The sequence below is a fragment of the Natator depressus genome, chromosome 4 (genome assembly GCF_965152275.1).
Source record: "Natator depressus isolate rNatDep1 chromosome 4, rNatDep2.hap1, whole genome shotgun sequence".
NCBI classification, from domain to species: domain Eukaryota; kingdom Metazoa; phylum Chordata; order Testudines; family Cheloniidae; genus Natator; species Natator depressus.
Window position 1 is genome coordinate 120,511,194 of NC_134237.1, and position 23,311 is coordinate 120,534,504.

The 23,311-nt window shown below is 43.8% G+C and overlaps 1 protein-coding gene across 4 annotated transcripts in view; it reads right to left on the reverse strand.

Moving 5' to 3' along the window:
* Positions 1-23,311, reverse strand: part of RGS12 (regulator of G protein signaling 12) — a 191,392-nt gene that overhangs the window by 44,338 nt on the left and 123,743 nt on the right. For 3 of the 4 annotated variants that reach the window (XM_074951772.1, XM_074951773.1, XM_074951774.1), the window contains 3 exons: positions 23,011-23,180; positions 14,702-14,794; positions 10,507-10,650 (listed from right to left, as the gene is read on the reverse strand). In XM_074951772.1, the coding sequence (XP_074807873.1) occupies positions 10,507-10,650; positions 14,702-14,794; positions 23,011-23,180 (407 nt within the window). The remainder of the gene's footprint in view (positions 1-10,506; positions 10,651-14,701; positions 14,795-23,010; positions 23,181-23,311) is intronic. The other variant, XM_074951775.1, reaches the window with a different exon arrangement.

Sequence of the window (23,311 nt, forward strand, 5' to 3'; positions counted from 1 at the left end):
GCAAATGCAACACTCGTCCTTTACATGTGACTCCCCCAGGTACTTCAGGCAGCTGCTGTGGGGTCACTAACAGGCAAAGGCCTGTTGCAGTCCACGCAGGGCTTAAACCCCAGAGACCGGGGCATGCCCCGCCTGGGGCAAAGTCCCCATTGGGACTCTAACTTTTAACTACACTTAACAACTACATTACACTAACTATTATGAACAAACTATTTACAAGGCCCTAAGGCTCACAGTCAGACGAGACAAAAAATGCTAGCCCTTGCTAGGCAAGGAAAAGGCGCTCTGACTAACCACCACAGGCAGCAAGAAAGAACTGAGAGGGCATAGGGCTGACATCACCTAATATACTGATGCCTGAGCGCGGCACTCAAGAGGGTGCTATAGCTGACCCTAGAGATACCACTGGGGAAAAATCTCCGATGACCGCACATGTGGGTGTGTGCACACTTAGAATGGAATCAACATGAGCAAGCACTCAAAGAAGAATCAATGTTTTTTAACATATACAATTTAATTAAATCAGATTTTTTAAGTAAATTAAAAACATGTTTCTTTTTAAAATTCTATTTTAAAATTAAATTTGAAATTATGAGAACCTATAAAGCCTAAACTTACTCTAATATATTAAAATCATTTACATCATTTTAGAAAAATTAAGCAGCATATATTTACTGCCAAAGTTCTAAAGAAAGTTGAACCACTTGAATTGATGCACGGCAGCTGGAAAACTTTTACCCTACCAGCATCCATCAGGTCAGCCTGGGTGCCTCCTGGAGTTGCGCCTTCATGGCGCTCAATATAGAGCTCTGCCGACTCACCACCCCCTCAGTTCCTTCTTGCGGGCTACTCCGACAGAGGGACAGGAGAGTGGGTATTGGAATGGACATGAAGAACGCATCTCTAAGAACAGTTATGAGAAGGAGAATAACCGTTTTTTCTTCTTCGAGTGGTTGTTCATGTCAATTCCAATCAGATGACTCACAAGCCCAAGCTCAGGAGAGGGAGTCGGAGTCATCCATTGACAGGAGCACCACTCTTCCAAAGGCAACATCGTCTCTGGCCTGCTGGGTGATTGCGTAGTGCGTGGTGAAAGTGTGTATGGAGAACCACACCGCTGCTCTGCAGATTTCCTGGGTGGGAACCTGTGCCAGGAACACCGTTAAAGAGGCCTGAGTCCTGGTGGAGTGCGCAGTGATCAGGGGAGCAGGCACACCTGCCAGGTTGTAGCACTCACGGATGCAAGATGTGATCCATGACAAAATCCATTGAGAAGAGTCAGGAAGACCTTTCATTCTGTCTGCCACTACCACAAATAACTGGATGGACTTTTGGAATGGCTTCATTCTCTCAATGTAGAAGGCTAGTGCTCTGTGGACATCCAATGAGCGAAGCCTCTGCTCCCTGACACTTGAGTGTGGCATAGGATAGAACACTGGGAGGAAGATGTCCTGGCTAATGTGAAACTGGGAGGCAACCTTTGGGAGAAAAGCCGGGCGAGGCCTGAGCTGATCCTGGTCCTTATAGAACACAGTGTAAGGAGGTTCTGATGTTAGGGCCTTGAGTTCAGACACCCTCCTGGCTGAGGTTATCACTACGAGAAACACCACCTTGTATGAGAGTTAGAGTAGGGAGCATGTTGCCAAAAGTTCAAAGGGCAGACCCATGAGTCTGGAAAGGACTAGATTGAAGTCCCAAACCGGTACAGGCCGTCGGACATGCGGGTATAGCCTGTCGAGACCTTTAAGGAAACAGCTGACCATAGGATTAGCAAAGCCCAAGCGGACCTCTGCGCCTGGGTGGAAGGCAGAGATGGTGGCCAAGTGAACCCTTATTGACGACATGGACAGCCCCTGCTTCTTGAGATGGAGAGGACAGTCCAGTGTAACTGGTACAGAGGCGAGCATTGGGGACCAACGGTGCTGCATCGACCAGATTGAAAATCTCTTCCACTTGGCAAGGTATGTGACCCTCGTGGAAGGTTTCCTACTGCCAAGGAGGACTTGTCTAACCGGGTCCGAGCAGGAGAGCTCCATTGGGTTCAGCCATGGAGCTTCCACACCATGAGGTGTAGCGACTTGAGGTTCGGGTGTTGGAGACGGCCGTGATCCTGCATTAGTAAGTCCAGGAAGAACAGCAAGGTGACTGGGGCTTCCATGGACATTTCCAGGAGTAATGTGTACAAGTGCTGACAGGGCCAGGCTGGAGCTATCAATATGACCGAGGCTTGCTCCCTCCGTACCTTGAGGAGCACCTTGTGGATGAGAGGGATAGGTGGAAATGCATATAGGAGATGGCTTCCCCATGGGAGGAGGGAGGAACACATGTGCGATGGAGCCCAGGATGTGACTCAGGAAGGAGCAAAACTGCTGGCACTTCCTGTTGCGTCGCGTGGCGACCAGGTCTATCTGGGGAAAACCATCCTGATGGAAGATTGAGTTCACAACATCCAGGCGAAGGGACCACTCTTGGCTGTGGAATGATCTGCTGAGATAGTCCACCAACTCATTCTGTACTCCAGGGAGGTACGATGCTTGCAGATGTATTGAATGCTCTACACAGAAGTCCCACAGCATGAGGGGAGAGGAACATGCATCCCCGTTTGTTGATATAAAACATTGCCGTGGTGTTGTCTGTCATAACTTATACACATCTCCCTGTCAAGTGGGCTCAGAAAGTCTGGCATGCCAGGTGCACGGCTCTCAGCATTCTGACATAGATATGGAGAGCGAGTTCTGCCTGAGATCACAGGCCTTCTGTCCTGAGTTCTCCCAAATGTGCTCCTCAGCCCAAGGCTGACACATCCATCACTAGCGAGAGAGACGGCTGAGGGCTGTTGAAGGGGACCACTGCACATACTACCTGTGGGTCAAGCCACCACAGGAGGAAGCTGAGTACTGGGCGAGGCAGGGTTACGATCTTGTCCAAGCTGTCCCAGACTGGCCAACACACTAACACTAGCCACGACTGAGAAGGTCAAAGTCTGAGTCTGGCATGCTGTACTATTTAGGTACAAGTCACCATGTGTCCCTGGTGTTTCAGGCAATTCCTTGCTGTGGTGGTGGGGAATTGCCTGAGACCTTGCCGAGGGACCGAAACCTTGCTTCTGGGAGGTATGCCCTGGCCTGTGTCGAATCCAGTACTGCCCCTATAAATTCTATCCTCTGAACCGGGGACAGCGTTGATTTCCCTTCATTCAGAAGGAGGCCCAGTTCATCGAACATCATTCTTATGAAGTTGACTTGTGCCTCCACTTGAGACCTGGAGCAGCCCTTGATGAGCCAGTCGTCGAGGTGCAGGAACGCAGCCACGACTACCATGTACTTAGTGAACACTTGAGGTGCTGCTGATAGGCCGAATAGGAGGACTATGAACTGGTAGTGGGTGGTGTTCACCACAAACCTAAGGGACAGAATTATTGCTATGTGAAAGTACACATCTTCAAGTCGAGGGCGGCATACCAATCTCCTGGATCCAATGAAGGGATGATGGAGGCCAAAGAAACCATGCAGAACTTGAGCATCTTCATGAACTTGTTGAGTTCTCAGAGATCTAGGATGGGCCTGAGCCCACCCTTGGCATTCGGTAGTAGGAAGTGTCGGGAATAGAAACCCTTGCCCTTCTGCTCCTGAGGAACCTCTTCCATTGCCCCTAACGAAAGGAGTGAGTGCACCTCCTGTATAAGGAGTTCCTCATGAGAGGGGTCCCTGAAGAAGGATGGGGAAGGGTGGTGCAAGGGTGGGAGGGCACAGAATTGGATGGAATATCTGCTCTCTACCGTGCGGAGTACCCAGCAGTCTGAACTGATACAGGGCCATGCACGGTAGAAAGGGGATAGTCGGGACAAAAAGGTAAGGCGGGGTAGATCCAGTTTTTGTCCTGGGGCGCTGTCCTCGACCGCACCCTCAAATGGCCGTTCTGGAGCTGGAAGGTGGTTTGGGCTGGCCAGAGCTCTGCCCCGAGGACAAGTGCAGCCTTTTTTGCCGCTCCTATGCCTCCTCTGAGGAGCGTCCAGCCGGTTCTGCAGTTGGTAGAACTGCGAGGGAGGCTGCGGCCGGAAGTGCCTGCGCTGAGTTGCGGGAGTATGGAGGCCCAAGGACTTGAGGGTGGCCCTGGAGTCCTTTAAACTGTGGAGTCTTATCTGTTTTCTCGGAAAAGAGGGCCGAACCCTCAAAAGGGGAGGTCCTCAATGGTCTGTTGGACCTCGTAGGGAAGACCCGAGACCTGCAACCAGGAACTCCTCCTCATTGCCACCCCTGTGGCCATTGCGCAGGAGGCAGCATCTGCCCCATCCAACACTGCCTGCAGGGAAGCTCGTGCAATTAGTTTCCCTTCTTCCACCAGAGCAGAGAATTCCACACTGGAGTTGTGCAGCAGCAGCTCTGCAAATTTGGCCATCATGCCGCAGGTGTTATACAAGTATCTGCTCACGATGGCCTGCTGGTTCGATACGAAAAGCTGCAACCCCCCCGGTGAAGTAGACTTTCCTCCCAAACAGATCTAGTTTTTTTAGCAGCCCTGTTTTTAAGGGAGGGCCCCTGGTAGTCCTGGTGCTCATGCTGATTAGCTGCATCAACCACCAGGGAATCGGGGGGTGGGTATGTAAGTGTTCATATCCTCTTGAGGAAACAAAGTACTGCCTTTCATTTCTCTTGGGGAAAAAGAGGCTAGGGTCTGCCACAAGGTCTTTGTGGTCTCAGTGGTGGTCTTAATTAACGGCAAGGCAATATGAGCGGGGCTGAAGAGGGCGAGGATATCTACCATGGGGTCAGCATCCTCTCCTCCTCTGCCTGGATCCCCAGGTTCTGGGCCTCCTGTCACAGCAGCTGCTGTAGGACCCTGTTGTCTTCCAAGGCTGGAGCCGTCAATGTCCCTGCCACAGTCTCATCTGGGGAGGATGAGGAGGAAAGCACTGGCAACGGGCCCTGCTCACTCCCCTCAGTGCCCAGGGGGTCACGTGGCACCCAGTATTGCTGCAATGCCATGTCAGCAGCATGCGGTGCCGGGGTCGCTGAGATCATCGGTGCCAATGTAGTCGGTGCCGAGGTCACTGATGCTAGCGGTGTCGGCACCGCAGGCAAAGGGAGGGGCGTCGGTGCTGCCCATGCCTGCGGTGGGACGAAGGAAGCCAACATTACTGATGCGGATCTGGACCTCGACCCCTGGTTCTGTCCTTGGCCTTGATGATATGCCCAGGACATCCAGAGGGGCCACCGAGGTGGGGGTTGCCACTGAGGTGGCCACAGTGCCGGATAGGGCTGGAGGTCACGCTGGGACCTTCTGATCCTGGTCCTATCGGAGCGGTAGGATTCTGCCTCCGACTCCGAGGTCTCCGAGAAGGAGGACCACAGAGGAGCAATCCTCCACGGTGCCGGTGAGTGGTGCCGGGAACGGGGGGGGGGGGACCTATGTGGCTCCCCCACGTGGGTGGACCATGCCTGGGAAAGGTGCACTGGAGATGGAGATTGGTGTGCCATCATTGCCGGCTTACTCCTTGATGGGATCGGGCGGTCACCGGCGACTTGTCCCTCCTCTGTTGGGAGGACGGCGCCGTGAGGCGCATAAGGTCCTGAGTTGCCTTGAATGCCTCTGACATAGAGGGGAGCTGGAGCTCTCCACCATGTCAGTTCAGAGAGCAGCGAGGGTTCAGACTCAACTGGACCCCTGGGAGGCAGAGGGGCAGAGGTGATGTGGCCCGGTTTGAGTCTTCCTGCCACAGGCTCCTTGGGTTTGGAAGGGGAGAGCAACCCCTCTCTGGCTTTTTCTTTTTCTGGGGCACCAGGGACTGAGACCGGTGCCTCACAGAAGTTTGTCTATGGGCAGAGCCGTGGCGGTGCTGCGACTCCTCGTGGCCCTTTCACGGCAAAGGCTTACGCATCGTCAGTGCTGGGTGTGGGTTCTGCTGACCCCGGGTCAGATTGTGTCCAGAGTGCAGCCTCCATGAGAAGGATCTTGAGCCTTTGCTCCCGGTCTTTTAAGGTCCTAGGGCAAAATCCTTTGCAAATTCTGCACCTCTCCTTCTGGTGGCTCTCCCTGAGACACCGCAGACAGGAAGAGTGTGGGTTGCACTTAAGCATAAATTTTCCACAGTCCTCGCAAAGTTTGAACCCTGGGGACCGAGGCATACCCCGGTGCTGGGGGAGCATTGGTGTGTGTGCGTGGGGGGGGAGGGGGGCGCTAGACCCCCAAAAGGAAATTTATGTCCTAACTACTAATACTAAATTAACACTAGTAAACTACTGAGAACTAACTATTAACACTAAGAGCGCACACTGCCCAAATGCATTTGCAAAGCATTTGTTCCAGCTAGCCATCACCGGCGGTAAGAAGGAACTGAGGGGGTGGCCGGTCGGCAGGGCTCTATATTGAATGCCATGAAGGTGCGACTCCAGAGGGAGCCCAGGCCGACCCAACAGATGCTGCTAAGGGAAAAGTTTTCTGGCTGCTGTACGTACACACACACACACACACACACACACACACACACACACACACACACACACACACACACACACACACACACACACACACACACACACACACACACACACACACACACACACACACACCCCCCCCTCTGATTGGAATTGACATGAACCACCACTTGAAGAAGAAGGGGAAATTGCTATCCATGCCCTTCTAAATCCTGCATTATATTCTGTAACAACTTTCCTTTAATCTCCAAGCAGGCATACAAGCAGCCTTGTCACAGTAATAACATAGAGAGAGCGCGCGCGCAAAACATGCCAACCCCTTCACTTTATGCACAGTCATTGTAGTCTTAATGCAGTGCTTTAAGTTTAACTTACTTTATCATCAGTTGATTACCATTTGCCCTGTATTATTATTTCCCTAACATATGCTCCATCCCCAGCTTGCCTGAATTTAACATTACTCTCATTATACCCAACAGTATGCTTTAGAAGCTGTTCCTCCAGAAAGCCTAATCAGATACTGGAGCAAAGTGAATTCTCATTATTAACCCCATCAATACAAGAATTCAGAGTCTCTGTTGTACATTGCCTAGAGAAAATGGTACTCAAACTGCTGCAGTCATTAATGAGTTTTAATCCTGAGGATGAGAAGTAAAACAGTAGAGCAGATTATGTTCCCCATGTGTCAGGAATGTAGTATCACCTAAGAAATTACTTGCATGTCCAGATATAGCACTTTCAAGGACTTTAAGTATCTTCCAGAGGTATATTTCAGAAAAAGGAAATGTAAATCTTTGGTTGAATTATAGCATATTTTGTTCATATGTGCAAAGAACTATTGATGTTATCACTTCTATGTACAAAGGAATAAGAGAAATATAGCTTTTTTTATTTTATTTTTTTTAGCAACTTAAGTAGACCTCTCTGCTCCTTGTAGGACTGCTTCTGTTTCCTGCAGAGAAGCTCTTGCTACGTGCACTGGCAGAGAGGTTTAACAGTGTGACGTTATATGATTAAAACATGGCCAGGTAGATCATTGTTGCTACCACTGTTATATAATTGCAACAAATCTTATATAAAATGTGTCAAGTAAGCTGTTAACAGAAAAGTTATGATTTGCTGAATATGATTATGCTATCTGTATGCATGTATCATTTGTATTTGAAGTTATGAATATTAACTATGTACCTGTATTGCAAATGTTTGCTTCTGTGGTAAGACCAACAATATATTTAGCCAGCACATTGTGAAGGAACTGTTAAAGTTGAATGGCCCATCAACGAAGATTTAACTCACAATGGACTATGGAAGACACCTATTTACACTTAATGGACTTTCCTGAGGACGTTCTAACTAGAGTATGGGTAATGGCCTCTGCTATGATTAAGTAAAGCATGTATGGACATGTGACTTGTCCATGTGACTCCAAACCTCATCTTGTTACCTGTAATTTTCGACAAACTAGAACAATGGGTTTTCCCTTCACTTGGCAGAAGCTATAAAAGGCCCTGGAAACATCTCCATTTTGCCTTTTTCCTGCTCAAACCTCTGGACTATGGACTTATAGTAATGGGAGCATTCTAACCAAAGGACTTCCAAGGATTTGGAAGCAATCAGAGACTTAACAAGCCAGCAGTTTATTCCATCACTGCTAAAAGCCTGATCCAAGAACTTTGCAATTATTGTATGTATTTGACTCTCTTAGCCAATTTTAACTCTCACCTTTCTTTCTTTCTTATAAATAAACCTTTAGATATTAGATACTAAAGGATTGGCAACAGTGTGACTATTGTGTAATATCTGAGTTATATATTGACCTGGGTATGTGGTTGGTCCTTTGGGATCAGAAGAACCCTTTTGTTTGATGAAATTGGTTTTAAATAACCACTCATCATTAAGTCTAGTGTCTGGGTGTTGAATCTAGGACTGGAATACCTAAGGAGGCTGCATTTCTGATTTCTTGTTAGCCAGTGTGGTGAGACAGAAGTTTACTTTTGTTGCTTGATTGGTATATCTCATGGAAGAATAACCACTGGTTTTGGGGTATGTCTGCCCTTTTTCCCAGTAGCTTGTCCTGAATTTGATATTCTCAGTTGTGACCCACGGAGACACGGTGACAATCAGTAATCCAGGAAGGGAGATTCTGGCAGTCAGAAACAAAATCCTTTTGGAAAAAAATATGCAAAATGCTAAGATGACAAATTCTATAACCCCAGAGGAAGCAGAATGCAGAATAATTATTTATATTCTTAGAAGCGGCTATAGGCTATCAATATCCTTTTAATTCAGGTCATTTTTATGCTAGAAATATGTGTACTACAGTTTATCTTCAAACGGGCTACGTTGTCTTTGGACCCTGAAATGTCTGTTCTTATACTACTAAAACATAAAAACAGACACCTAACTCGATATTTTAAGGCAATCTTTATCCCAGTTAGGAAAGGTTGCTTCAACAAATATCTTCTCCTGTTCTGGATTCTGTTCTGGAGCAACAGGAATCATAGGATCATTTGGATTAGAAAAGAGTATGTCATATAATCAATCCTCTGCAATGTGAAGAATATACACTGCAAGGGAATGGACTATAGTATTACCCAGTAAAGCAGTGTTTCTGAACTTGGAGGTCATGGGATAGGTCTTGGGGGGGGTGGGGGGTGGGGAAGGGTGTTTCATAAGCAGGGCCAGCATTAGGGGGCTAGAAGCAGGGAAATTACAAGGGGCCCTATGTCACAGGGCACCCCAGGAAGCTAATATATATGTTTCAGCCCCGAGCCGTGCAGGATGGCTGAAGCCCCGCGCCGTGCAGGGTGGCTGAAGCCCAAAGCCCGCAGCCTAAGGTAGGGGGTCACAAGATTTTTTTTAGCAGGGAGATCACACTTTATTTATTTATTCCAAACAGGATTGCCAGCACAAAAAGGTTGAGGAAACACTGCACTACAAGGTCTCCTTCATTTGTGTTCAACTCCAGTATTTGGGTCATGAAAAAAATCAAAATAATAAACCACAACAATAAATGTTTACTACTTCAAACCTGGATGGCCCAGCTTAAGTATGGAATAAAAAGCCTTTGCAGAAACTAGTTTCCATTTAAGACAGGATAATCTATTACTACACCAAAGGTATATTCACAGAAGAATATACAAGAAGTTACAGCAGAAATTGCATTTTAAAAGGTCTCAATTCCATATCTGACAGGTTGCTAGTAATTTACAATGTGGTTGTGCCCAACATGTGCTAGGCACTTTCCAGTTAGAGGAAGATACAGTACCTGCCAATCTACATTCCCTGAAAGAATACAAAGTAAGGCTTTGTCTGAGCTAGGACTAAGATGCTAACGGAAACACCATTAGCTTAATTTTAACTGGTCAAGTTATAGCCTAGGTTCCTGAGAATTCCCCTTTTAAAATTGTTTCTAGGGCCTACCCACTGTTGTATGGTATGTAGTAGCACAAATGCAACACATCAAAAGAGTAAGAAAATTAGACCAACAGACTGTAGAAAGTATTCCCAATTGTTTAGTAACTGTCTTGTTCTGAATGCAAAAGGTTATACTATTTAAATTGCATCAACCTTTAGAGTTTTTTCAGAGACAAAGCTTTAAAACGCCCCTTATTTGACCATTTCATCAAAGTAAAAGCAAAAGTCCCTAAAGACAAACACTTTCATGAACCATTTGGGTTGAAAATGGCAGGAATGTATCTAAGTAGCATTATTTATACTATCCCTTATTGCTAAAGTAACATTTCAATTGAATTAAGATTTTTAGATTGTTTGATGTGTTAACAGTTAGTAGTCTCATACAACAAACATGTGCGCGTGCACACACACACACACACACCCTTATGCAAATTCCCCCATGCAAACTCCTGTGTGGGAATTCCAAGGTACAATTACTAGATTACATAACCTGTTTTTATATTTGCTATCATCTATTTTCTTCCTACATGTGACAAAAAATGCAGCAAGTGAAAATGTTTTTTTGTTTAAAAATACATAAACAAATATATAACACATTAAAGGAAAAAGTAAATTACATATGTTAATAAAGAGCAGTTAAATATTTAGTAGCTACCTGAAGCTGCTGTTCTTTGAACATATCTGGACGTGGAGCACTGAGAATATCATCCGCCAACTGTGCCTGGCTATCAATATTAACTGGGGTTGTAGCTTTGCTACACAAAAACCTGCTGAAGATCTCCCGAGCTCTGTAAGAAAGCTACAAAACAGAATTCTTATCAGCATTAGTTTATTTTTACAAAACAAGACATAAAAACATAATAATGACCATATTGGTCAGACCAATGGTCCATCTAGACCAGTACCCTGTCTTCCGACAGCAGCAGATGCCAGATGATTCAGAGGGATCAAACAAAATAGGGCACTTATTCAAGTGATCCACACCCTGTAACCCAGTCCCAGCTTCTTGCAGACAGATGTTTAAGGACATCCAGAGAATGGGGTTCCGTCCCTGACCATCTTGGCTAGTAGCCATTGATGCACCTATCCTCCATGAACTTATCTAATTCTTTGTGGAACCCACTTATACTTTTGGCCTTCACTACATTCCCTGGTCATAAATTCCACAGGTTGACTGTGTGTTCTGTGAAGAACTGCTTCCTTTTTTGCTTTAAACCTGCTGCCTATTAAATTTATTGTGTTATTCCTACTGCTTGTGTTATGTGAAGGGGTAAATAATTTTTCCCTATTCACTTTCTCCACACCATTCATGATTTTATAGACTTCAATCATATCCCTCCTTATTCGTCTCTTTTCTAAAATGAACAGCCCCAGTCTTTAATTTCTCCTCATATGGAAGTAGTTCCATGCCTTTAATCATTTTTGTGACCCTTTTCTCTACCTTTTCCAATTCTAATATATCTATTTTGAGATGGGGCAACTCTAACTGGATGCAATATTCAAGGTGTGGATGTACCATGGACTTCTATATTTATAGAGGCTTTATGATCTTTTCTATTTTATTATCAATTATTTTCCTATTGGTTCCTAACAGGCTGTTAGCTTTTTGGACTGCCAGTGTACATTAAGGAGATATTTTCAGAGAACTAGCCACAATGCCTCCAAGATCTCTTTTTTGAGTGATAACTGCTAATTTAGACCGCATCATTTTGTATGTAGAGTTGGGATTATATTTTCCAATGTGCATTACTTTGCATTTATCAACACTGAATTTCATCTGCCATTTCGTTGCCCAGTCACCCAGTTTTGTGAAATCCCTTTGTAACTCTTTGCAGTTAACTTTGGATCTAACTATCCTGAGTAATTAGGTATCATTTGCAAATTTTGCCATCTCACTGTTCACTGCCTTTTCCAGATGATTTATGAATGTGTTTAACACCACAGATTCCAGTACAGATCCTTGGGGGATCCCGCTATCTACCTCTCTCTATTCTGAAAACTGACCATTTATTCCTACCTTTTAACCAGTTACTGACCCATGAGAGGACCTTCCCTCTTATCCCATGACTGTCTACTTTGCTTAAGAGCCTTTGTTGAGGGACCTTGTCAAAGGCTTTCTGAAAATCCAAGTACACTGTAACCATTGGATCACCCTTGATCACGTTTGTTCACCCTCTCAAAAGATCTACTGGATTGGTGAGGCATGATTTCCATTTACTAAAGCTGTGTTGACTCTTCCCCCAACATATTGTGTTCATCTATGTGTCTGATAATTCTGTTCTTTAATATAGTTTCAGCCACTGTGTCAGGTACTGAAGTTAGGCTTACCCGCCTGTAATTGCCAGGATGGTCTCTGGAGCCTTTTCTAAAAATTGGTGTCACATTAGCTATCCGTCAGTTTTCTAGTACAGGGGCTGATTTAAGTGTTAGGTTACATTCCATAGTTGTTAGTTCTGCAATTTCATAGTTGAGTTGCTTCAGAACTATTGGGTGATAACCATCTGGTCCTGGTGACTTATTACTGTTTAATTTATCCATTTGTTCCAAAACCTCCTCCACTGGCACCTCAATCTGGGACAGTTCCTCAGATCTGTCACCTAAAAAGAATGGCTCAAGTGTGGAAATCTCCCTCACATTCTCTGCAGTGCAGACCAATGAAAAGAATTCATTTAGCTTCTCCACAACGGAACTGTCTTCCTTGAGTGCTCCTTTAGCACCTCAGCCAGTGGCCCCACTCACTAGTATGGTTCCTGCTTCTGATGTGTTTATAACAATCCAAGTGTATGTTAAATATGCTATTGCTGTACACTCTAGTTCCCAAATGAAAAAGATAAGCAATTATGTATCTCAGTATATGGGGAGCCTTAATTTGATCTCTAGAGAAAAGGAAGGAGCTTAGTTTTTCAATCTTTCAAATAAACACTGATGTCTTTTGCCCACCTACGTTACTCCTTTTGTTTTCCTTTGTTGAGATTTAAAAATCTAAAAGATACTGTTTATTGCAATTTTAGTAAACATCTCTTTTTGTAAATTTTTAGGTTGCCAACATTTTTATTCCCTTTAACATTACAAATATTTTTGTCAGAGCAGTTCCTAAGTAATTAAATGTTCCGATCAAGAGAATTTACCATAAAATTTAAAATATTCAAAGTGCAATAATAATAAATGTCAAGCCTGTCAAATGTTTCTTCAAAAGTATAATAAAAGCTTGTGACTTAGTGCTTTTTAAAAAAAAATCATTAAAAAATTCTTTAAGACTTAAATTAGAGAAGGCAGTAAAATTTAACCATATACTTGAATATCTGCAGTAAAAAAAAATCTTGATATTTCTATTTTTTACTTGCTTATTTTATAAACAACTAAATTCTGAATACAATGAAAGGAAATTAAACCAAATTGGGTTCAATACCCTTAGGTGGTTTCAGAAAAACAAGGAAGTACTAGTGAAAGGCTTTTGACACAATCCCACATGATATTCTCATAAACCAACAACAGAAATGTGGTATAGATTAAATTACTATAAAGTGGGTGTAAAACTGATTTAAAGATATAGCATAGTTATCAGTGGTTTGCTGGGGGGATCTAGTGGGGTCCTGGAGGGGACTGTCCTATGTCCAGTACTATTCAATATTTTCATTAATGACCTGGATAATGGAGTGGTGAGTATGCTTTAAAATTTGCTGATGATACCAAGATGGGAGGGATTGAAAACCCTTGGGAGGATAGGCTTAGAATTAAAAATGACCAGATAAATTGAGGAATCATTCTGAAATTAACAAGATGAAATTCAATAAAGACAAGTTCAAAGTAGTGCATTTAAGATGGAAAAAGATCAAACGCACAACTACAAAATGGGAAATAACTGGCTAGGTGGTAGTACTGCCAAAAAGCATCTATGGGTTATGGTGAGTCACAAATTGAATATGAGTCAACAATGTGATGCAGTTGTGAAAAAAAGCGAATATCATTATGTGGTGTTTTAACTGAAGTATCATATGTAAAACATGGGAGGTAACTGCCCTGCTCTACTCTGCACTGGTGAGGCCTCAGCCACAGTACTGTGTCCAGTTTTGGGTGACACACTTTAAGAAAGATGTTGACAAACTGGAGAGAGCCCAGAGGAGAGCAACCAAAATGAAAAAAGGTTTAATAAATCTCACCTATAAGGAAAGGTTAAAAAAACTTGGTACATTTAATCTTTAGAAAGAAAGACCGAGGGGAGAAATGATAACAGCCTTCAAGTATGTTAAAGGACAGTTATAAAGAGGACAGTACTCAACTGTTGTCCATGTCCACTGAAGGTAGGACAAGAAGTAATCAGCTTCATCAATGGAAAGGGAGATATAGGTTAGATGTTACAAAAACTTTCTAGCTGTAACGATACTTATGCACTAAAATAGGCTTTCAAGGCAGATTATGGAATCCTCGTCATTGGAGGTTTTTAAGAACTGGTTAGACAAACATCTGTCAGGGACTGTCTAGGTTTACTTGGTCCTGTCTCAGCACAGGAAACTGGACTAGATAACCTCTTGAGGTCCCTTCCAGTCCTACACTTCTATGATTCTACAAAAGTACAGTGTCCCACAAAATAAGGACTCAAATAAGGACTAAATGGAATAGAAAGGCCTTTCACAGAGTCCTAAATATAATTACAATTGGATTCTGGGAGATACTCTCATGGAACTGAGATCACCAGGAGAGACCCCTGAAACAAAATGACTGTGTCCCCAGCCCAGCTCAGATAGAACCGCAAGACAAAGACCAAGAACAGTCCAAATTATCTCAATTGCCTTGGAGGAGAATAGCTTTTAGCTAGCAACTTTATACCTGAATATATAGCATTATTTTACCTCTTTTTTGTCATGTGCAGGTACATGGTTAAAATATTCACAGGCCTGCCAGAATAAAATATTTTCTTCACTAAACTCTTTCCGTAGAAATTCCTAGGGGAAAAAATAAGAATACAAAACATATGTCACAAAATAAAGACAAGTTGCTTACATTTTAAAACAACATATTTATAGGGGGAGAACAGGGGAGGAGAAGTTGGAGTTTGCATAATGTTGGGATTTTTTTTAAGTAATGAAAATGTTATTATTGGTCTCAGAATCAGGCTTTTTAAAAAAATAATTCCTAAGTTTAGAATCAGATTTCCCAAACACTGACCCTTTCCATTTATTTCAAACTTGTTCAATTTGCAATACTGAATCAAGTTACAATCAACTATTTCAATGTACGAAGACTGTTTAAAACTGTGCATTGTGAGACTGGTTCACAGACTAATGAACAAGATTTTAATAAGGATTTCAATAATTTTTAGTAATACTAAAATAGTTACACTGTAGAGAAGTTGCTTATCTTTAACTGAAGTTCTAACAGGGTACAATGGAGACAGTGAAAATGTTTCCCTAGAGTGCAATTTTTAATCATGTAAGTGGTCCTCACTTACATCCTTTGCTAGTTGCTTAAATTGGTATCAGCCTTACTATATTTTTTAAAAATCTTTAATTAGAATAAAACCTTTCTGAATATAGCACTTGAGGCTGCCACTTTGCTAAAAGAGGTAATTTGTGACATTAGCAGTGTGAATGCCCAGTAGAAGAGGCTGAAACCAGGTGAAACCAATTTCCAACCTGATTTAATAATAATTCCTTATCATAAAAGAATTAATATTTAAGGAGTTTAATTCTTAAATATAAACATTTCTTTTTTACTTTTAAACCAATATTAAAGCACATCAGAAACCGGTTTACAATCTATTCAACGGTCTCCATAGAGCCACAAATTACATAATTTTTCAGTAAGGCTAATACTAAACTCAGAAAGACTTAAGTGTCATTTAAAACTAAAAAGAAAGTCACTCTTTATTCACAAATGCTGAGAACTTTAGGCTGCTAGGCTGAGCAAAATAGAAGCAATGGCAAGAAACAAACACCCAACTCAAAGCAAAGTACTTTTTAATATATTAAACAGGCATTTTACTTTCACCCCTCTCCCTCTGGATGGGCTCTTTGTTAATGTGTTCATTAAAGTGTTACTCTATTTAGGATGGAAAGAAGTTCTAGTTTGCGCTTATTTATCCAGGACATTTTGTCTTTTTATTTCCTAATATCAAATGTATAACACAGAGTTTGTGTATGAAAGGAAGGTTACTCACCCTGTGCAGTAACTGAGGTTCTTTGAGATGGGTGGCCCTATGGGTGTTCCAATTCAGGTGTTGGTGTATCCCTGCGCCTTTGATCGGAGAATTTCAGCAGCAGTGTCCGTCCAGGTTGTGCATGCGCTGTCCTTGTCTCGTGCTATATAGTGCATGCAACCCAACCCCTCTCAGTCTGGAAATTGAACTCCGAAGTAGAGGGGAGGAGGGTGGGTGGTAGATCACCCCCAGGGACACCCATCTCAAAGAACATAAGTTACTGCAGAGGGTGAGTAACCTTTTCTTCCTCTTCGAGGAGTGTCCCTGTGGGTGTTCCACTTCAGGTGACTGTCAAGCAGTGCCCTACAATTGGATGGAAGGGGCTTCAGAGTTGCCTGTGTAAGTGATGATAATACTGTAAGATCTACCAATGCATCTAATCTTGAACTCTGGTTGATTGCATAGTGTTTTGTAAATGTGTGTACGGAAGCCCAAGTGGCTGCTCTACATATGTCCAGTAGCTTTTCTAAACAACAAAATCATGAAGTTGAAAGGGATCAGGTAGAGTGAGTTCTGAATCCCGATGGGGTTGAAGGTTCTTTTGTTGATAACAGAGGTGGATGCACCCGGAGATCTATTTAGATGGTCTCTGTGTAGAGATAGCGGAGCCTTGTAGAATGGTCCATAGTGGAAATGTAAACCCTCAGAGATTTTTTGAAAGGCTTACTTTTGTCAAGGTAGAACACTAGCACACACCTGATGTCTAGGGTATGTAATACTGACTCCTGCATGTTCCTGTCAGGTTTAGGGAAGAATGGGGAAAGACGGATTGGCTGGGTTACATTGAAGGAGGAAGAGTCTTTAGGTAGAAATTTTGGATGCGACCTTGTCCTTGAAAAAGATGGTGTAAGGTGAGTGTGCCAGGAAGGTCCCTAACTCGCCCACTCAGCGGGCTGATGTTATAGCCACTAAGAACACCACTTTCATCGATAGATGTATCAGAGAGCATGTTGCTACGGGTTCGAATGGGAGTCCAGTGAGGCAGCATAACACTAAGTTCAAATCCCAGGGTGGAGTAGGTACACGCACTTCGGGATAAACATTCTTGATACCCGTAAGAAAATGTTTGGTGATCGAATGGGCAAATCTCAATGTCCCATTAATCTTGTAGTGAAAAACGGTAATAGCCGCGAGATGTACCTTGACTGAGCTAATGGAGAGCCTCCAGATGTCTTTAGTCTCAAAATATAGTCCAATATCCAGGGTAGGGGTATGGAAATGGCACTAATGTGTTTGTTCTGGCACCACATGTGGAACCTCTTCCATTTGTGAAAGTAAGTATCACGCGTGGTTGTCCTTCTACTGTTTAGCAATATGTCTTTAACCCAATCCAAACAGGCTAGTTTGTCATGATAGAGCCATGTAGAAGCCATGCTTTCAAGTGAAGTCTCTCCAGCTTCGGGTTGTGAACCCATCCAGCATCCTGTGATAGAATGTCTCGCAGAGGTGGAAGAGTGCATGGTGAGCATACCCCCGTCTGCAATAGGTACAAGTACCAAGTCCGTCTGGGCCACGTTGGGATTATCAATATGACTTTGGCCTTGTTGGTACATATTTTGTGTATCACCCTTGATAACAGGGGGATCAGAGGGAATGCATATAACATGTATGCATCACATTTGAAGAGGAAGGCATCCCACAGGGACTGCAGCCCCATACCTGCTCTTGAGCAGAATTGTGGGCATTTGTTGTTCCAGGATGTTGCAACGGATGGGTGACCGCAGTGTCTGAATATGTTTTGTAGGACCGTGTTATTTAGTTCCCATTCACGATCCTGGGAAAATTCTCTGCTCAATGTATCCCTTGTAGTATTTTGATGACTTGGGAGGTACAAGGCTTAGATGTTGACATTGTGCCAGACACACCAGTTCCATAGTTCCATGGCTTCGGTGCATAGGGGGTGTGAACTGTGTCCCCAGCAGGGTATGTGAACTGTGCCCCTCCCTGTTGATTTATATAAAACATGCAGGCAATGTTGTCTGTCATTACCTGTATATTGTCCTTCCTGATCAGTGGCAGGAAGTGCAAGCACGTGTTGTGAACTGCAAGCAGTTCTAAGAGGTTTATATGTAACAGTGTCTTACAAAGAGACCACCTGCCCCAAATCCTGTGGTGTTGTAGATGGGCTCCCCAGCCTATCAAGGAGGCATCGGTTGTGATTATTATTGAAGGTGGAGTCTGAGGGCAAGGGACTTCCATGCACACATTGTTGGATTGCGTCCACCAGTGTAGAGAGTCTTTGGCATTGCAAGGCGTCTGTTTAGGCTGTGTTTGTGTGGTATGTAGATGATTCCTAGCCAGCCCTGAAGACAACACATGTGAAGATGTGCACGTCATACCAGGAATGTGGTTGCCACCATATGTCCTAATAGTTGGAGGCAGGTTCGCGCTGATATGTGAGGACTGTTCAATGATGATGAGATGAGGTTGGATAGAGTGGTGAACCTGTTCATTGGTAATGATGCTCTGGCTTCTAGAGAGTCGAGATGGGCCCCAATGAAGTCTAACTTCTGTATGGGATTTAGAGTTGATTTTTGTATGTTTTTTTGTAAACCCAGTCTCAGGAAGAGGTTGAGTGTCCTGTGTGTAATGTCGAGGGCGTCTGCCTGAGTGGGAGCTTTTAATAGACAATCTGCCTGATGGTGTATATTATTACACCTTGTTTGCGGAGATTCGCTGCCACCACTGCAAAAATTTTGGAGAACACTCATGGTGCTGGCAAGAAACTGAAAGGCAGAACTTTCTATTGGTAATGTTCTGTTCCCAGAGTAAATCTGAGAAACATCCTGTGAGCAGGGTGTATGGTTATGTGGAAATAAGCATCTTGGAGGTCGAGAGCTAAAAACCAGTCCCCCTGTTCAGTGCTAGTGTGACCATCTGGAACCGTTGGATCCTTATGAATCTTTTGAGATTTCTGAGGTCTACAATAGGCCTCCATCCTCCATTCTTTTTCTGGGTTAAGAAGTAGTGGGAATAAAAGTCCTTCCCTCTGTGTTGAGCTGGTACTGGTTATACAGCACCCATATGTAATAGATGGTTTACTTTCTGCCATAGAAGTTGTTCATGAAAAAGGTCTGTGAAGAAGGATGGTGAGGGAGAGTGGGTCGGGGGGATGGAGATGAATGGTATTGCGTAGCCTGTATGGATTATTTCAAGAACCCATTTGTCTGTGGTGATGGAAATCTGCGCTGAATAGAAAGGGGTCAAAAGGTGGCCAAAAACAGAGGATGGACACGCGTCAGCCCTGATGGGTAGGGGAGGTTGCTCGAACCCTCGACCAAATCCTCAAAATTGTTGTTTAGCAGAGGATGGCTGAGACACAGATGCTTGAGGTGGAGGTGGTCGATGCCTCGAAGGTCTCTGCCTTCGCAGCCTGTCACTTTGTCTTGTAGTGTTTCTGTTGTTGAGCCTATGGGGCGACCGTGTGTGCTGGTAGGGAGCATATCTACCCTGTTTTCTTTTGGTTGCAGGTGTATATGTCCCCAAGGTGCGGAGAGTTGCCCAAGAGTCCTTCAGGGTGTGGAGGGCTTGGTCTGTCTTTGAGACAAACAGTTTCTGGCCATCAAAGAGGAGGTCCTCCATTGCAGACTGGACTTCCTTGGGGAAACCGGACACGTGAAGCCACGACACTTGGTGCATAACAATGGCAGTAGCCGTGATCATGCTGCCAGGGCTGCCACATCTAGGGACGCCTGCAGGGTGGTTTTGGCCAGAAGCTCACCCTCAGTTAAGATGGATTTGAATTCATCCCTTTTCTCTTCTGGAATATCATTAATAAATTCTGCAAGTTTGGAGTCGTTTACGTGGTTGTACTTTGCCATCAATGCTGAGTAACTGGCAATTCGTAACTGCAAGGTTGCTGAAGGGTAGGCCTTCTGACCAAAAAGTTATAGTCATTTCCACTCCTTGGAGGTGGATCTATATCAATGTTGTCTATCGTGCTGGTTGACGACTAGAGAGTTCAGTGCTGCGTGGGAAAATAAGAAGTCTATCCCCTTTGAAGGGACATAATACTTTGCATTAGCTCTCTTGCAGGTGGATGTTATTGTTGCTGGAGTCTGCCATATGGTTTTGGCTGGTTCCATGAACGCATCATTTATTGGAAGCACTATTTTTGAAGCCAATTAAGTCTGCAGAATGTGGGACTCTGGGACATCCTCTAGCGCGATCTCCTGGCAGTCTGCAACTCTCCTGAAGAGTTTTTGAAAGTGTTTGAAATTGTCCGCAGCTGTGGGTGGTGGAAGCATTATGGCCTCATCTGGGGAAGAGGAGGAAATATTGACAGGTGGTGTTGTGTCCTGTTTCAGGGCTTCCTCTTGTTCCTCAAAGCTCTCCTCAATGGGGTCTGATAGTGCAGCCACAGAGGATGGTGGGAGAGACCGAAGCCTTTCCCTGTGCAGACTCGGGGGCTTGGTATATTGCAGCCCTGGTGTCCCAATAAGGCCACTCTGTGGGGAATGGCATACGTGGAGGCAGGCCATGCCAGTTCTGGGTGTTAGGACCAGATGAGGTCTGAGCCGTACAGGTAGTCCTCGCAGGAGTAGGTTGGACAGGAGAGGAGTGGTACAATGAGAAAACACCCTCCTTCTCATTATCCTCTTCCTCACTGGAAAATGGAAGGGCCAGCGGTTAATCAGGTTGGCCTGGTACCATGTATACCAGGAAACACATCAGTGCTGAAGAGCAGGTATTCAGGCGTCGATGATACCAATAAGTCCTTATATTGCAGGAAATGGTGCGATGCTAATGGTTTTGGCACAGAAGTAGTCGATGCCAATGGCATCACTGAAGCTGTGGATGTCAGTGCCAATGCCTAGGTGCTCTGTGTTGTCAGGTGGTGGCACTATATGCCACAAGGGGAGTCTCGGTCTGCATCTTTCGGCGGTTCCACTGGTACCACAACAGAGGAGATGGGCTTTTGTTTGCCTCTTGACTCAGAGTCTGCCCACTTGGGTTCAGCAGAAGATATGGCGTGGGCGGCGCTGGAGGATCCTCGTGCCTCATACATACTCAGCCGCAGTGTGGTCCATACCAAGGATATCGAATGAGCTGCAGACCACTTCTTTTTCGGGGCGCTTTTGAAGGAGAAAATGCTGTTCTTTTCCCTGTTACTTTTTAGTAGGGTGTCTGCTGGCTGGAATGAGATGTCAGGCACAGAGACTTTTCCATAAGGATAAGTTTTAGATGCAGGTTTCTGTTCTTCCCGGTGAGAGCCTTTAAGTTGTGGCAGTGAAAACACTTTTGTGGGATAATTGAGAGTTACCATCCAATACCCTGATAGCTTCCTGGCAGGAAAGGAAGAGCTTGAAACATGGCTTGAATTATGGTAAGGGTAGGAAATAAATTTTTAAAAAATTGATAAAAATAAAGGAGAAAGAAAAAGGGTAGGTAACTAACTAGTAAACAAACAACTACTCTAACTATTCTACACAGTAAATAAAGATATCAGCTATCACACTGCTGAGAGCTCTGTCTCAGGCCAAGGATGGTTGAGAAGGAACAGAGAGATCAGGTCGCGGAGCAAGATAGGCGCTGAAAACAGCGCAAGACAGTGACATCGCATGCGCAACCTGGATGAACGCTGCTGCTGAAATTCTCTAAAGATGCAGAGACGCATCAACAGGAAGTGGAGCACCCACGGGACACTCCTTGAAGAAGAACTGCAGCTTGTGTGCATGCATCAAGGACTCTGCAAGTCACGTGTGTGTAAAACTATGCTCTTCAAACTCAGGCCCTGGAGGATTAGCACACTGTACTTTCTTATTTTAAAATAACTGGACATATTATTTTGTAATGGCATGCTAGGGAGACAGAAGGTGTGCATTTTGCCATTAAAGGCTCAGCACATCTCTGCAATGACTTCTCTCTTTCTCATGAGAGTGAATCATTAAGTCCATACATAGATTCAGATCTCTCCTTTATTTGCTGATGCAGTTATAAAGAGACCCTGTAGATTCTGCTTTTTTTGTCTGGCTATCTTCTGATGTCATTTTGCAAACATTTTCGTAGTACAGTTACTTCATTTAGGTTAAGCAAATTGTATAAAATTATGAGTGATCCTCTCTAAATGTTGCAAAAATGTGTTAAAGAAATTTCCATCAACACTGGCAAAAATGTCCACCATTTCAACAAATCTTTTCCAGAGATCCTAGTTGTTGCTAGGATAATTAAAAGCCTAAGGAACAGAAAGGACTGTTTTGGGCGCGAAGGCTTTCTGCAGAATTTAACACATACCCCCTTACATTTCTATCTAGTTTGCTTGTGAAAATAGTTTTGACAACATTAACTCATGTTCTTGACTCAGATCTGTGTTCTGCAACAGACTCTGTGTGACTGTGGCCAAGTCAAATAACCTGTAAGTGCCTCACAATTTCCTTATTTTTAAAATGGGATTAACATTACTTATTCCCTCACAAAGGTGCTGCGAGGTTTAATTCACTCTTGGGAAATGCACTTGTCCAATATAACTGGACAGACTTGCACATCAATTGAAAGAAACTTCCATGTGGACAAAACAAAGTTTTGATCATGCAAATAGCTGACTAGTCTATCAATTCTTTAAAAATTATTTAGAAAGACATTTACAGCTGTAAAAATATTATCTTGCCTACGGTTGCAAATCCAGTTGAATGCCACTGACATAGGAGATATGGAAGCCTTACTAAATATTCAGACACAAAGGATAAGGAAAAAATTTTCATTGCCATCAGCTAAAAGAGTATTGGACATCCACTGTACTACAGTATGTAGGAACCTGCAGGTTTTCTTTAAACTTGGTCCAGCTGAAAAGACAGTTTTTTCTAATAAATATGCTTGAAGTGTCAATCCTTTTGAGTTACAATAATCTCTTGACTCTAAAATCTAAGGACAGTGCCAAGAAAAACAGAAAACAATCACAGGAAAAAATCTTTGCAGAGATATTAGATGTTTTGGAAGCCCCCTTCTTGCCCCCTCACTACTTACTGAGAAAAATCTAACTCCAACAGGATCCTGCAGAAGACGTTCAAATGAAACGGCCCAGCTTGCAACTCTTCTTTCTCGGAGTCGTCGACAGCTCTGTACACTGGGAAGACTAGCATTGCTACTCAGACTATTATCACTGATACAGTCTTTTAAATCACTACTGTTTAGCTCTGTTGAAAAAGCACAAAGACACCTGCCAGTAGAATTATTTTTTTTCTATTCTCCTTTCCTTCGTAACGTTTTAGTAGGCTTTTCATGACACCTATTGATGTTCACAATACCACAGACTTCACAAAACACT